Source organism: Psammomys obesus, unplaced genomic scaffold (genome assembly GCF_907164565.1).
Source record: "Psammomys obesus unplaced genomic scaffold, mPsaObe1.curated_primary_1811, whole genome shotgun sequence".
NCBI classification, from domain to species: Eukaryota; Metazoa; Chordata; class Mammalia; order Rodentia; family Muridae; genus Psammomys; species Psammomys obesus.
The window spans coordinates 8,589,528-8,606,185 of record NW_026596088.1 but is presented as its reverse complement, the minus strand read 5'-3'; the positions used below and the strand labels follow the sequence as shown (position 1 = coordinate 8,606,185).

At 46.2% G+C, this 16,658-nt stretch overlaps 1 protein-coding gene across 1 annotated transcript in view; it reads left to right on the top strand.

The window, feature by feature from the left end:
* The first annotated feature begins 28 nt into the window (after positions 1–28).
* The window catches only part of Iqck (IQ motif containing K), a 105,741-nt gene continuing 89,111 nt past the window's right edge, over positions 29–16,658 (top strand). Inside the window, exons 1-4 of the mRNA XM_055627377.1 lie at positions 29–243; positions 11,331–11,395; positions 14,443–14,572; positions 15,747–15,844. Coding sequence (XP_055483352.1) covers positions 57–243; positions 11,331–11,395; positions 14,443–14,572; positions 15,747–15,844 — 480 coding nt within the window. The 5' untranslated portion in view covers positions 29–56. The remainder of the gene's footprint in view (positions 244–11,330; positions 11,396–14,442; positions 14,573–15,746; positions 15,845–16,658) is intronic.

Sequence of the window (16,658 nt, the reverse complement as noted above, 5' to 3'; positions counted from 1 at the left end):
GTCTTCTTCCGGGTTGCGGACTGTCGGAGTCCGTGGTTGCTGTAGAAACCGCGTCCATGGCGGTGCCCAGACAGACGTCCAGCCGCATCACGCACCGCGAAGAGGCGGGAGGCTCTGCCGACCTGTTGGCCACTACGCGGACGCCTGTGCCCGCAGTGCCGCCCGGGTCCCCCGAAAGTCTCGTGTCGCCCGTGCAGGTCGCCGAGCCGCCGGGGAAGAACCTGTGGGAGCAGATCTGCGAGGGTAGGCTGACCGGGCTGGGCGGGACCCGCGGGGACGCGCGTTCGGAGCCTCTGTGCGCCAGGCGGGTGACGCGAGCGGCCCGACTAGCAGAGTCTCGGGTCCACACGCGGAGAAACAGGCTGGCGGCGGTCTGGATCCCGGTGCGACCTCAGGAAACAGGCATGCAGGAGGAAACCAAGTCAGGGAGTTGCGTGGTGTGGAGTTTCGGGTAGAGATCCGCATCGCCCGCAGATACTCGGATGGAAAGCAGGGAATGGATGGGCTCTGTTGACAGGCTCAGGTAATTTCAGTGTAAGGAGCCAGTGGCCAACTCGGGAAGTTCTTCGGTGTGGACAAATGGGTTTTGATCTCTTCTTGCCCCCAGGCCTTTGTGAACTCCCACAAACACAGGCTAGCTCACTTGTTTTTTCGCGGCCCATGTATCTTGGTCATGGGGTCTTGTGATAGTCCCACAGTAGGCCTAACCATGGTACCTACACCGTGATGTTAGGAGATGGAACCATGTGGTCACACATCTTGGTTACAGGAAGAGTGTTAGTTCTCCTTCATTCCAACGTCTTCTGATCGCGAAGTCAGAGACAGATTCATTCAAATATGGCTAACTGTCTTTCCCACTCTTTCCCTCTCCCTTTTCTCTCTTCGGACTTTGAACAGCAGATTGGCCTCCAGCTCAGAATTCTTCTGCCTCAGCCCCCCCAAACCACTGAAGGATTTTCATTCTTGGATTAACTGTCTAATAGAACGTTCATAAGTGTGTTTAGGGGTGTGATTTGGGACTGGCAGACTTGAAGAACCGAATTTTTCATTTTACTTAATTTTAATAAATTTAAATGGCAATCTACAGCTACTTCATGGAATACTTCCAGGTCAGTGAATGTTTAAGGAATGGAAACAGTGAATATGCTAGTGTATAGAGGGAAGAGGTGAGCTGGAAGAAATGGAGATTACAGAAGAAGAAGAGAACCAGTGCTCCTGAAGCACTAGGGCCTGGATTCCTTCTTCACTGTAACACTTGCCTTGAGAAAGAAGTTTGATTTACTCTTGGGGTCCTTACCCAAGGAACTAATCTACAGCAGTATTTGAGTGTCTGTACATCTAATGTTGTCTTTTACCCAGAGAATTCACTTTTCCAAGCCAGTAGTTCTTCACAGTACACTTTAGTGTGTAGCTTGTTACTTTTGAAAACAACCCGAGGCTGTATTTTGGCTCACAGTTTGAGGATACAGTCCATCATTGCAGCAGGAGCTCATGGCAACTAGCCCTGTTTGCATCTACAACCTGGAAACAGAGAGATGAACGCTGAGCTGCAGACCACTTTCTCCCTTCCGTTCAGTCCAGGCCCCCCAGCCCATAGGACTGCTGCTGTGCAAATTCTGAGTGGGCCTTTCCACCTCAGTCTAATCTAGAAACTTCTCTTAACAAACAAAGTCAGAGGTTTGTCTCCTAAGTGATTCTAGACCCTGTCAAGTTGACAGTATCACAGGAAGTATTGGAGAAGACTCTCTATGAGGGGATAATTTCTGCCTCACAGGGCGGTAGTGGAAACCAAATGAAATAGTATATATGAGAAGATGCTCTGGCTTTTGAAAGACTCATACATGATCATAAGCATTGATTTAAAAAAAATAACTCGCTTTACTTTCCATTGTGAGATAGGTTTCTATGGGGCATGTCATGTCTGAGTAGAAGCAAGGACGAAGGATTTTAGTGCTCTCTGAAAAGCACTGGAATTGATGTCACTTACAGAGTAATAGCTGTTGAGCACTGAGGCAAAGATGAGAGGTTCTATCCATGATCACCATGACTTCAGCCTACCTAGAAGACTGTCCTAGTTATTTTTCTGTTGTTGTGATAAAGCACTGACCAAAGGTAACTTGGGGAAGAAAGGGTTTATTTCAGCTTACAGTTTCTGTTCCATGGTTGAAGAAAGCCAAGCCAGGAACTCAAAGCAGGAACCTGAAGTAGAAACCACAGAAGAATGCTACTTACTGGCTGGATCCCCTGGCTATTGCGAAGCCAGCTTTTCTTACATAACCCAGGACCACCTGCCTGATGCTTATATTGCCCGCGTCAATGAACCATCAAAAGACGCCCACAGACATGCCCACAGGCCAGTTAGTTTGAGCCAATCCCCCAGTCGAGACTCCCTCAGATAATTCAAGCTGACAGCTGAAGCTAACTGGAAGAATGAATAACTATTCTTACACGTGTGCACGACAAAATTTTGTGTAGTAAACTAGTAGAGCGTATATTTGGCATCTTAAAGCATGGAACTGGGTGTGGTGGCATACATCTGTAATCCTAGGACTTGGGCTGAAACTGGAAGATCCAGAGGTTGAGGCCAGCCTAGGCTACATAGACTCTCTCCAAAGAGCTAAGAAAAAAGGCGGGGGAGAAGGAAAAAGTGTATGTGCTTTCTGGTAATCTTATCCCTGAAGTCAGTTATTATACTCTTAGGAAAAATCCATTTAAAAAAATAGTCACAGCCAATAGACCTGGCAGAAGCTCATTTCATGAAAACAAGGTACAGCATCTGTCAGTTTCTTACTTAAGTCCTTTCTCCTCCCAGGGTCATGCTGCTGCTGTGTGTGCGCCTGCCTGCCTATCTGATAACTTATTTATAAATTTCGTCAGTGTTCTTCCTCATCTTTCTAGCAACAGCTAAGGCCTTTGTATTCTCAACATTGTTTGTATCATTATCAATAAACTTCCTTCTTTCCAGTGCTTCTAATTAAATCATAGAGTGGTTTGTGATGTTAATGGTTTTAAGCAAGAGTGAATCTCAGCATTTGAAGCTCTTTGTTTTTCTTCTATTTTAATACTGCTGTGATTACTGCTATCAATATCCTCTTGCTGTCCTTGGCTCATCAATTAATCACTGTCTAGCTCAGCAGCCCTCGGTGTCATTAGAAAGTAGGTCCCTCAGCCCCTGGTCAGATCCCAGCAGGGGTCAGCTCTGAATGAATGCTTCTTCCTCCAACAGAGCAGCCGAGAAAGCCAGAGAAAATGCCACCAACCAGATCTGGGCACTGCTCATGATCAGTGTTCAGTCTTTTTCCACATCCACTGGTCCAAGTTTTAACCCAAATAATGGTCCTGCCACTTAGCACGGGACATATTTACTGAAAAGATGCTTGCTGTAGGGGATGGGCAAGAAATCCAACTTCTTTTTTTTTTTTTTTTTTTTTTGACAGGGTTTCTCTGTGTGTAGCCCTGGAACTTACCTTGTAGACCAGAACTCAAAGAGCTCTTCCTCTGCCTCCCAAGTGCTGGGATTAAAGGCGTGCACCACTGTGCCCTGTGAAATCCAACCTTCTTATGCCAACACACATCTAGGGCACACCTTTAACCTCAGCACTTGGAAAGTAGAGGCAGGTGATCTCTGTGAGTCTGAGGCCATCCTGGTCTACAGAGTGAGTCCCAGGGCTGTAGTCAGACCCCATCTCAAAACAAAAAGCATCAACACACACTAGATACATAAACACAGGAGGGCATGGCTCACCACTCAGTGCTCTCCCTGTGCTTTGGTGCCACTATCTTGTTATTCCCAGGTTCTCCATCTACCACTTCCTCCTCTCCACTTCGCCATCTTTCACAACTCTGCTAGCTTATCTCTTCACACACCCTGATCTGTGATCACAGGAGAAAGCCCTATTCTGAGTGCATCCTTCAGCTTTTGTCATTCTCCTAGCAGTGAGGCTTCTGAAAGGAACACACTGCCCCTTTCACACCCCTTCCATGCCCACTGCCTTTCCAACCCAGAGCAGAGTAGCATCCCTCCCAACCAGGGAGGAGTTCTCCCGCCTCAGGCACATACATCTACTGGTGCTGGAAGCTGTCTTTGGGATCGGATCACAAATGACTCTCAGGACTGATGAGCACCAGTGGCTTACTTCCCATCTAAGGGAGTGTCACCCTCTCTTACGCAGACACCCAATCCAGATGTACAATTTGTCTTAACTGCCTCATTTCTGTGACCCCTAAATTCATTCACCAACCCTGAATGCGATATAAAATGAGCACCCATTCCTGCCATGTTCATGCGTGGCCTCCACTTGGGATAGTGAGGAAATGGAGAAAAGACAGAGCTAGGACAGTCTGGGCTCTCTGCTACAGAAACCTCAGCATCCCAGAAGCTCAGCATGTTTCCCTATAAAGTTGAGCAGGGAGGAGAGACAAGGTTTCTGGTGAACAGCCAGATGAAGCTGTTTAGCTGGTCTCAGCAAGAGTACCAGGGGAATGCTCTTCCGGCTGCAGCATCTAGTGGAAGAACAGTATTTCTGGATAAGTTCACCCACGTTATCAACATCCACACACAGACCAGAAGGGAAGGCTTTGCCATTTCCTTCCCAGTCTTCAACCCTCGGGAGAAGGCTTTGCCCTTTGCTCCATGGGTCTGTGTCTCTGGGGTTCTCGGCCCAGCTATGGTTATGTCAACAGCACACATTCACTCAATCTGGGCTTCCTCTGCACTTACATTAATCATTTTAAATTATTCTAATATTTGTGTCAACCAAGGCACTGGAGGCATACACTGAGGTAAGAAACCTGATAGCTCAGTGAGGTAACTTCACATTCTTAACTCTCTACAGAATATCTGTTTATAATGCTGATTCTATAGATACATTTTGATCACACCCTCCACAGCCTCCCGGATCACTTGTATCCTTTCTGATCACATTCCCCTCCTAAGGGCATGCAAATCCACTGAGTCCACTTAGTGTCTCCAGTAATATGTGCATGGGTTTAGGGCCATCTACCTGCAACATGGGGGCACTACCAAGGACCACATCCGAAAAAAACCAAAAAAACCCCAAAAACTAAAAACCTTATTCTTCCTGCCCAGAAGGCATCAGTTACTGGTAGCTAGCTGCTCAGTTACTGGTGGAAATTTGTTAGCCCTTCCCCCACCCTTGCTCAGATTTTGGCTGGCTTAATCTTCTGTGGGTCTTGTGCGTGCAGACAAGGCCACTGTGGGTTCATGTGTGCAATGACCCTGACACGGGCAGAAAATACTATTTAACGGTAGGTCTCCACTACCTCTGGCTCTCATAGTCCACAGTGAGCCCTGAGCCGGTGGAGTGGCCATGATACGGATGTCCCACTGAGGACCCAGATGTCACTGTTTCTTATTATCTGAAGATTGGCTAATAGCGGGTCTCGGCAGTAACTGCCATCTACTGGGAGGGACGGGGGATGAGGGCTGAGAGCTGCACTAATGTATGGGTTTAAAGATAACAGAGGAAATATATACAATGCCCACTTAGCAGAACAGTGATAATGTTTCTCCTGTGGCCTATGACATACCCAGTGAAAGGGTTCTTGGTCCCTTTAACAATAGCGGACATAGTAGAGTGGACCTTAAATGCATCGAGAAAGCACTCAGTTTCTTCCATCACACTGATGTCTAATTGCAACAATGGGCATCTCTTGCCAGTCTAGTCATTATTGGAGCTTACAGGATTCCCATTCAAAGTTGACAAATTTTCTTCCCCAGGAGAGCTCATGGCATTTCCCATGATGTCAGATCTCTCTCTCTCTCTCTCTCTTGTTCCCTCCCTCCCTTTATTTTTGGTTCTGTGTAGCTGTCCTGGACTTGCTTTGTGGACTAGGCTAGCGTCAGACTCAAAGAGACTCGCCTGCCTCTGCCTCCCCAAGTGCTGGAAATACAGGTGTGCACCACCGTGCCTGGCGATGCCAGATTTCTTAAACATTACAGAAACTTTAGGTAGCCAATACACCGGTGTCCTGAAGCTACCGTATTTTTCCATACTTGGACATAATTATCTGAGCTGTTTATCTTTTGTTGTCAAATAAAGGAGTTTGTTACAAACTAAGATGAAAGGTTTTATTGAAAAAAATAATGGAAAGAAATAAAGTGCAAATAAAAGTACAATATTTTAAGTATGGTTAAGATTGATTATACCAATAGAGAGACCATCTCACTATTAGATGTATATATTATTGTAAGTATTTTTATGTGTGTATGGTGTTCGTGTGTGTGTGTGTGTGTGTGTGTGTGTGTGTGTGTGTGTGTGTGCCTGAATGTATGTGAGTGCACACTGGTGTGTAAGGACTGGGGCGGTGTGATGCACATGTATGCGCATGCCTTTATTGGCCAAAGTCGATGGCAGGCAGCTTCCTCTTCCTCAAGCTCCCCTGTGAACCGGGGGCTCCCTGTTTTGGCTAATCTCACTAGCCAGCTCCCTCTACAGATTCCTGCTCTTTACATCCTGTGGGCTGGAACTAGAAGCAGGCTGTCACGACCACCCACGTTTACATGGGTTCTGGGAATCCATACTCTAATCCTCACTCCTGTGGGATGAGTGAAACACCCACTGAGCCAGCCCCCATTGGGAACTTAATACATGGGAAGTTTTCAGTGTTTTTCTCTGACACGACAAATTCTCATTTAAGGATCAATCCTACAAAAATACCTCCAGTGCGCATGTGTGTGTGTGTGTGTGTGTGTGTGTGTGTGTGTGTGTGTACTTGTTGCAAGAATTTTAATAAGGAAATATTGGAAACAAGCCAAATGCCCACATACTTGCTAAATAAACAATGGCATATCAGTCATTTGTACCACTATTGGAGGGCTCAATGTTTAACACTTGGGATGGCTTCTGGCACAAAATGGGTTCGGGCCAAAGCCCATGCCTGGTCAGTGTGCAACTGAGACACAGGCCTGGCAAGGCCCAGGCCTAGTAGGCTGGAGGGCAGGTCTGGTGAGAAGCAGACCACGGATGCATGCCAATGGCTGGCTGCTCAAGCAATATGTGGCTGGCCTCAGGCAGTCCAGAAGCTTGGGACGGTAGGCAGGCAGCTGCCTGATAGCAGCCAAGTTCAGGTGTCCAGCAGCGACTCTCCAAGGAGGAGAGGAGCCCCCTTCCCCAGGATAAAAGACGAATCTCGTGGTGGGAAACTGGTGGCAGCATGCAGCACACAGCCAGCACATTTATTTGAAATCAGGGATTTCTAAACCTTGGGCAGTGAGAGGGATTTCAAGGGTGAATGTGTTTGATATGATGGAGTCAGGGGTCAGGAATTTGCATGTAGTGGTACAATGCCTCATTTTCCATGCAGTAGCATGGTCCTGTCACACAAAGGAGAACACAGTACTTAATTATCATATGGGTGAGAGAATCTCCAAAAACAATTGAAGATCTCCTTAGCAAAGTGGAGCATTTCTAAGAATTCCCAGATGCTTGTTGGACCGGTTTTCTTATCAGGAAAGGATCATTCTGTAGTCTGTCCTGAGGGCTAAGTGATGCTCCTTACAAAATCTGGGGCCACCCAGATCATGGGGGGAGGGAACCCCACTCAGTAAAGGGAGTCCACTATCATAGACCAAGTGAAAACAAATGGCTTCTAGAGATGTCAGACTTCAACCTCATCCAACAGAGTTCCACAGAGGAACACAGCAGGGTGTTGTCATTTTGTTTAAGTAGACCAGATATCATTAATTCAAGCAGAATATTCAGCAAGTATTGAATTGTAAGTAAAAGGCTACTCAAGTTCTCGGGCAGGCAGAGCCGGAGAACCTGAACTTAATTTCACCTTATGATCAAAGTGAAGATTAAAAAACTAAATGGCTTCTGCTAGGCCAAAGATGAAAGCAGGTGTTAACGGAGGATGTTAACAGAGGGCCTACAGTTATGCTAAGAACTGAAGCAGGTCTCGAAGAGGGACTGCAGAGCTGAAGCAGGTTAAGCAGGTTACAACACCGCCAGTAGGTGTGGATTAATGAGTTCAAAGGAGCTTCCTGTGTTTTATCTATCCCTCATTCTTTCAGCAGTTATTATTTAGGGTCTGTTACATAAAAAAAAACAAGAAGAAAAAAACTTACTGACTGTTAGAAGAGATAGCCCTGGGGGGAGGGACATGAAGGAGGACAAGGTGTGGTGACACATACATACACAAAGATGTCATGGCGGAGCCCATCACTTTATGCTAGCCTAGGAGTTTAATGTGGGGACTGTGAGAGGGCTTAGGGGTAAGATACTTGCTACCAAGTTCAATGCCTGGGACCCAGGCGGCAGAGAGAACCAACTTCCATAAGTTGTCCTTTGACCTCCACACGTGCATGCTTGGCACACCCATACATGCACACAGACACAAAGAAGCAAATAGAAAACCCAAGATAATCATAAACTTACAAAATTCAGATATGAGGCTGGAGACCTGTCAGCAGGCAAAGAAAGCAGGTCAGCACTGGCACGAGGGCCCAAGCTCACATCTCTGTACCAGCATGATGCTGGACACAATAACATCTGTAACCTCACACTCCTGCTGAGAGAAGGAGGCAGAGACAGGGAGAGCCCTGGACACTCACCGCCAGTGAGTCTGATGGATGCAGCAGGAAGATGACAAAGCCTGTCTCAAACAAGGCGGAAGGTGAGGACTGACATCCAAGGTTGTCCTTTGATCTCTGTGCATGCACCGCCGTCCGAGTACTCATACTCACACATATGTAATACACAAGATTTTATATGTGTGTGTGCACATATATATCCAAATAAAAGGAAAACAGTGTGCATTATAAAGACTTTATTATACATATGTAATTATAGTTTCCTCACGTATACATTTTGTATCTTGACAAAGGTATAAATGTGTATGCTAAACCTAAATAAACATATTTTACACTATCTCAGTGTTGTTATTTTCTGATGAAAGAGGTTTATTGGGTGGAGATGGAGAGAGAGAGGAGAACGAGAGCCATGATGGGGGTATGGGAGCCCAACAGAGAAAGGAGAGAGAGCAAGAGAGGAAGAACAAGAGTGCAAGAGAGCGCTCAGTGGTTCTTAAGACGGAGGGAAGAAAGGGAAGTGATGGAGCTACCTGTTTGGTTGCTAAAACAATCCCAAGATCCTCACACCTTAGGCCGTATCTCTGTTGTTTAACGTGGTCCAGGTGTTTCTATGAAGACTCCAGATGTGAAGGTCATCGTCAGTGGACTTTAGTATAAGGAGGTGATTGCAGGTGGGTCTGACCTATCCGGTTGGTTCTTGTCAGAAGTCAGTTTCAAGCTGGAGCCTCAGATCTCCTTCAGCACTGAAGTAGCAGCTTCCTTGTGTGGACTGCCTGTGGCAGGACCCTAGGGCCATCTCGAGGAGCTGACAGCCAACAGTTAGGCTAGCAGGGACTTCAGATCGACACCCATAAGAAACTCAGGTCTGCGAACAGCTGGGGAACTAAAGAGAGAATTTCAACGGCAGCAACTGATGCCTCGACTCCTGCATAATAAGTACAGACTTCTGACTCCAGGGAATTGTGAGATACTATTTGTGTTGCCTTACTCTAATTTTTTGAGAATGACCCCTGTAGTCTTGGACATTTGAACATTTGGTCCCCAGTTGATGCTTAAGAGATGTGACCTTGTTGAAGGAAGTATGGACAAAGCCTTGTACTATTCACAGTATGTTTCCTCCACTCAGTTCTTAAGGTTCAAGATGTGGGACCTCAGCTGCACCAGCTCCCATGCCTGCCGCTTGTTGCTGAGCCTCCTGCTCTGGCAGACTCTTATCCCCCTGAACATGTAAGCCAAATAAAGCTCTCCTTCCATAATTTGCTTTGATGATGGTGTTTTGTCACAGCGATAGAAAATTGGTGAATGCAGTCATTCCATCAGTACCACCTTGCCTGGACTGAAGTTCTTCTCATGGCCGCAACATGAGCTTGCAATTGCCTTGAAAACATTGCTTTTTACCACAGGTTTAGTTCTTGTTGTTTTTCTTCATTCCTTCAGGAAAGCAACTGCGGCAGCCCAGAAGCATCTCTGTCCTCTCTTCAGCTGTGGTTGTCACTATCCCCTAGAATGTGAACGGAATGTTCTCCAAGTCTGTTTCAGCCCGTGTCTGCTGTCTTAGTTACTTTTTAAAATTTCTGTGGGACGACACCATGGCCAAGACGATTTATAAAAGAAAGCATTGAATTGGGGGCTTGCTTATAGTGTTTGAGGGTGAGTTCATGACTCATGGTGGGGAGGGGAGCATGGCAGCAGGCAGGCAAGCAGGCACTGGAGCAGCAGCTGAGTGCTTACAGTTGATGCACAAGTTGAAGTCAAAGAGAATGGGACTGGGTGTGGTGTGAGCTTTTAAAACCTCAAAGTCCACCCCATGAGACCTTCTCCAACAAGGCCACACCTCCTAATCCTTCCCAAAACAGTTTTATTGACCGTGACCAAGCATTCAAAACTCTGAGCCTATGGAGGTGTGCTGGCTGCTCCTATGTCAACTTGACACACAAACGAGTTATCTGAAAGGAGGGCCTCTTAATTGAGAAATACCTCCGTAAGATCTGGCTGGAAGACATTTTCTTAATTAGTGATTGATGGGGGAGGGCCTACCATTGTGAGTGGTGCCATCCCTGGGCTGGTGGTCCTGGGGTCTATAAGAAAGTCCGAGCAAGCCGTGGGGAACAGGCTGGTAAGCAGCACCCCTCCATGACCTCTGTATCAGCTTTTGCCTCCAGATTCCTGCCCTGTTTGAGTTCCTATGCTGACTTCCTTTATTGATGAACAGTGATATAAATGTGTAAACCAGATAAACCCTTTCCTCTACAACTTGCCTTCTTGGTCATGGTGCTTGTCAGAGCAATAGAAACCCTAAGACAGGGCCATTCTCCTTCAAACCACCACATGTGCTATTGGTATCTTCTTTAATGCTGTCTTCTGCTTAATCCCTGTAGTTACCCTAATGGTTGGGCAACATCTGAAGTTTTAGGGTCTAGGGAAGAATCTCAGACTCTAACATAAAGCCTTGACTTTCACGCAAGGAACGAGTCAACTTACTCGTTTTGAATAAGGTGGCTTAAAAAAAAAATCAACCTGCTAGGGTTGGAGTGTAGCTCAGCAGGAGAGCACTTACCCCACAAAGTCCTGGGTTCCATCCCAGCACGGTGCCAGAGAGAATAAACAAACAAACAAACAAACAAATAAATAAATAAATAGCCTGCAATGGGCAGTTTTGTTTCATTTCTGTAAACTACCAGCTGAAATAAAGTTTAAGGCTGTTTTATTTCAAGGAGGAAATTATATCACAAACATCAGCCAAGTGTGAAATTGAACATCTTTTCCCTCCCTTTAGAATATGAAGCTGAGATACCCACCTTTCCAGAAGGATATAAAGTGAAACAGGAAGCTGCTGTTACGGTGAGCTCTGTTAGTATTGTCCAGGACCCAGTGAGGGTAGCACCAGTAGCTCCAAGGAGCACATTCTGGCTTGCCGGGGGACGGAGGGGGGGACACTGGAGCTAGAACCTACGACATGGTTCTTCTGAGAATGGAATAGCTTTAAAAATATCCTGTATGCACATTGAGCCATAGTGATAGCTTCTATTAAATGGGAAAGGTTATCTTTGTGTCCAGCTCAGACTATAAAGAATGTTCGCAATGGATCACACAGCAGATCTATGTAGTAACAATTGTGAGATAGTTGTGGCAGGTCTTTCTGTGTGCTGAGAGAGGACCAGCAGCCAGGAAGGAAGTCCCTTTGGAAATATACCTTGGAATTGCATATATTTGACAGCCTTAATTTTTTTTTTTTAAAGACTCGAGAGGTAAAGAGACTAGAGCAAGGTCAAATGGATGGAACTCAAACTAAATTCTGTAGATTCTGAGTAATTTTCTTTATTACAGTGGTCTTTGACAGATTCTTATGTTTAAAAATCTTTCTTGTTCTGTGACTGTTCCTTTTTGCTAACATCCTGTTCTTACTTTGAGGATGCCATACTTAAACAAATTTTTTCTGCAGATAGTAATTGCTGTTCTCTTTCTTAAATTACTTTTCTAGGGATAGTTTTTGTATTTATTGGTTTAGTTTTTATTTGTTAGACAGGGTTTCACTCTATAGACAGGACCAGGCTGGCTTGGAACTCCACATGTAGTTCAGATGATCTTAAACTCTTGATTCTCCTGCCTCAGCTTCCAGAGTGTGAGTGCTAGGTGTGCACCATCAAGCCTAGATCTTGCTTGCATTTTTTTTGTTTTGATTTTTGAGACAAGGTCTTGTGGTGATCCTCCTTACTCTGCCTCCCAGGTACTGGGTGGGATTACAGGTGTGTCCCAACGTGCCCAGCCATGGCTAGAATTTTTGATCTTTGGTTTTCATGCTGCTGATTTTCTTGATCTGTGTAGAGAGCTTTGGTTGTGTACAATTTTAAATGGGAGGCTGAGAGTATTTTTCTATTTAGCCAAGTGCCTTAGGGCTGTACAGAGAATCAGAACCAACAGAAGATGATTAGGTAGGTAGGTAGGTAGGTAGGTAGATAGACAGACAGATAGATAGAAGACAGGAATCTCATTAGTGAATCATCTCACACACATTACTATTGCTGCACAATCCCACAGCAGCCTGTCTGAAGCTGGAGAACCAGAAAGCTGGTAATGTTGCTTACTCTGAGGCTGAAGGCCTCAGAAATGGGGAAGCTCTCAGTCCAAATGCAGAGATCCATGACCACGGGTTCAAGTCCCAGGGTCAAATACTATAACAAGGATCACTTTCACAGACACACCCAGAAAGCTCTGTCAGTTATCTCAGTCTGTCTCAGTCCATTCTAAATTTTAGATTGACATCTGAAAGTAGCCATCACACCTGATATGCTTTCTTTGTGCCGCTGTGCACATGGCTTTGTTTTCTGGATAGATTTCTTCTCTGAATAAAACAAAAACAAACACTGTCCAGGTGCTCATGGGAGTAGTGACCTCTGGAAGACTTCTTCAGGGTGGCCAGGAACAGGGTCCATATCTTGGTGTTAGACAGTAGTACTCTGAATCAGCAGTGGGTTTTCTGGTGCTAGTATGGTATCCCACGGGAATTCTCCTTCCCAGGCTTTGTTTTATCTGTTTACGGAAGAGCCATTGGGGATGGTGGGGAGCCAACAGATGATGCTGGTGTGAAGGAATTTTCTTGAATATCAAGAGGGGACAACAGCCCATGGGAAAGTGTGGGCAGCAGCCATGTTTCACGCGGTCCCCTGGGTGGAACTGCCTTTCTCCCTCTCATCCCTGTGATGCCCAGCAACTCTGAGTGCCAAGCCCCTTGGAAGTCTACTGGGAAGAAGGCCCTGTTTCCTCTAAGGCTGTTTCCCTCAGTGACATTCCCCACTTCCTCTCTTAATCATTCAAATGGGCTTCATCCCTGTTTATGTATATGGGTACATGTGTGGGGTGCACATTGTCTGAGCCCTGAGGTTGGTGTTAGGAATCATCCTCCTGTCATCCTTGTACCTTTTTCATTGAGGAGGGGCTCTCAATCAAATCCAAAGCTCACTGATGCAGCCATGCCAGCCCGCTGGCTCTGTGATCCTCCATTTCTCCCTTCAAAGGCTGGAGTTACAGGTGGGTTGCCATAGCTACCTGGCATTGACATGGGTCCTGAATTCTGTTCTTCACACTCGCAGGACAAGAGCTATAACCACTCCCCCGCCTCCTGTTTTGGTTTATATTTTGTTGTTTCTGGCTTGTTGGCCAATGTCTCACCTACAGATGGTCCTCCTGTCCCTCCCTCTCCTCACTAAGGGTTTCTAACTTCGCTGTCATTTAATTTTGTGGTCCCACCCCCACCCCAGAGCTTAGGACAAACCCAGGGCCTTGTGCTTGCTAGGCAAGTACTCTACCACTGAGCTAAATCCCCAATCCCTTTCCTCATTTAAAAGTATCCTTGGAGAGAAGGGAAATGAACACGCGTATTCAGAATGTCTCCCAACCTGTCCATCTGACACTGAAGTTCATTCTCTTGTGAGGTTATAAAAGAAAGTTAGGCATGGTGGCAGGTACCTTAGCCCCAAAGCTTGGGAAGTGGAAGCAAGTTGATCTGTGAGTTCAAGGATAGCCTGGTCTACAAATCAAGTCCCGGGACAGCCAGGGCTACACAGAGAAACCCCCCCAAAAAGCCAAACTAAATGAGTAAATATAATAATTATGATGGTAATAATAGAAAACGGAGGGCTAGTGCGATGGCTCTGTGGTGCTTGCTGCCAAGCCCGATAATCTGAATTCAGTTCCTGGGACTCAAATGGCAGAAGGAGAGAACCAGCTTCCACATGTTGTCCTCCGACCTCCACATGTGTGCCGTGGTGTGGCATGTCTGTGCACCCTGTACCCCAAATAAATAAGTTTAATTTTAAAATTAAACAATAAAGAAAACCCAGTCATTGGAGCTGTTTCAGAACTCACTGCCCTACCCCCACTGCCTGCAGGTCACACCATTGGAGGAACTGGTTCCTCATGGCTTCAACATGGAGCACTACCTCCCAATGCAACAGTTCCCGGTGATGCCACCTGTGCCCTGTCCTCCCAGGAAGACAGAGACAGTTGAGCCCAAGACCTGTAAGTAAGGGGGCGAGCCTTTATCTTCTGTATTTTGGGGTATAATACTCACACCCACAGGGTAGGGTGGTGGTGATCAGACATGGCAGGGGAGACCACATAGTGGTCTGTGTGATACTTCATTTTGTTTTGTCTTTTGAGACAGGCCTGAAGCTCCCCATATGGGCTAAGCTGACTGGCCAGTGAGCCCCAGAAATCCCCTTCCCCAGCCCACACCACCACATCTGGCTTTGGTCACATTGGCTCTGGGGTTTAACTCAGGTCCCAAGCTAAACTATCTCCCCGTCCCATAATCCTTACTTCTAAGAGGAATGTTGTGGAATCGCTGGCTTCTTTGCAAGGTTAACATGTGGCAGAGAGAATGCCAGCAAGTCCTGTGATTCTACACTAAGTACAAAGCTAGAAGAGGGAGGGGTACGCAGATACACAGAGCAGAAGAAAGCGCCCTGTGGCCAGGTCTCCAGGTCCATCCTGCTGATCCAGCCTCAGCCTGTCAAGCCTGCGCTCTTTCGCTCTTTCTCCCTGTTTGTTTTGTGCCGTCTGTTCTGGTCCCGCTGTAAAGCCATCTGTTGTACTTCCCTATCCCAGCTCCCCTCTGGCCTTAGTTCCTGCTGCACGCTCATGATCACACCCTGCTGCTCCTGCAGACACTGGCCTTTGTGCTGTGGCTGCCTTGGTGCTGTAACCAACTGGAGGACTTGACCCCAAACATCCTTTGCCAGACTCCACAGAAGCTTGTGTTTAGTTTCTTAGTAACCCAGCCCTGCTCAGCAACCTGAAGCAGATGGTAACAAGTAAGAATCAGCTATTTAATAGATGGTATTGTTTGCTTGCTTTGGTTTTTCTAACAGGGCCTCATGTGTGCTAGTCTTGCCTTGAACTTTCTATGTAGCTAAGTCTTGTCTGGAACATTTGATCTGAGCACAATGACCACAGGCCTGCACCTTCACACCCAGTTTATTGGGTGCTGGAGATCGAAGCCAAGGCTTTCTGCATGCTAGGCAAGCGTTCTGCTAACTGAGATACTATAGACCCAGCCCACATGGATTCAAAATCAATATCTCCTTCTCTCCCTCCTTTCCTCCTTCCCTTCCTCTTTCTGTTAAGTAGTAAATACCTCTTTTAGATGAACCTAGGTCTTACGGGGTTTTCAGTGGGAATGTTCTTGTTTCAGGTTCTCCCAAAGATTACCTGGAAATGTTTGTCTTTCCGGTTCTGCTCCCTGGAATGGCCAACCTGCTTCACCAAGCAAAGATAGAAAAGTGTTTTGAGGTCAGTGGTTCGGTGGAATGTCCATATTTTAAAGTTCTTGCTCATTCATTTCCATCTAATTCAGGCCATGAGGTATGTATCATTGGGTTGCTGTTCTCAAAAATGACCCCTTGCTAAGGAAACCTGAGTTTGGGTCACTTGCCCCTGCTCCTTGCCTAGCCACAACATCTAGTACTACATAAATGTAGATGAACTGCCAACTCTCAGGCCACTTGGGCCCCTGAGGGATTTTCTGATGCTGCCCCTCTCCTGGGTGTTCTGGCATCAGGCAAGTCTCTTAGTTCTTCCATTCCTGTTTGTTGTGAGTGTTGTTTAACATTTTGTGCCTTACTTTCATGTCTGTAGCCATGATGATACTCTTACAAAATGCAACATAGGGAGGAAAAGGTTTATTTGGCTTATAATCCCAGGTTCCAATCCACCACAGCAGAGAAGTCACAGCACAGGAGCTTGAAGCAGCTCCTGTCACACCCACAGCAGAGAGAAATAAGTGCATGCAGGCCCACTTGCTTCCAGCTAGCTTTCTCCTCTCTTCTGCTGTTGAAGAGCCCCTGTATAGGGAATGATGTTGCCCACAGTAGGCTGGGTCTTCCTACATCAATTAACAGTCAAGAAAGGCAGTCTCCCCTAGACATGCCCACTGACCAAGCTGGTATAGATAATTCCTCACTAAGACTGATTTGAAGTGATTCGAGGTTGTATCAAGTTGACAGTTAAAGTTAACAATACATTGTTCTGCTTCTTACTTGTCCCTGGATTGACCTTGCTCCTCTGGCCTCTTCTCCTTTTTTTTTTTTTTTTTTTCCTTTTTTGG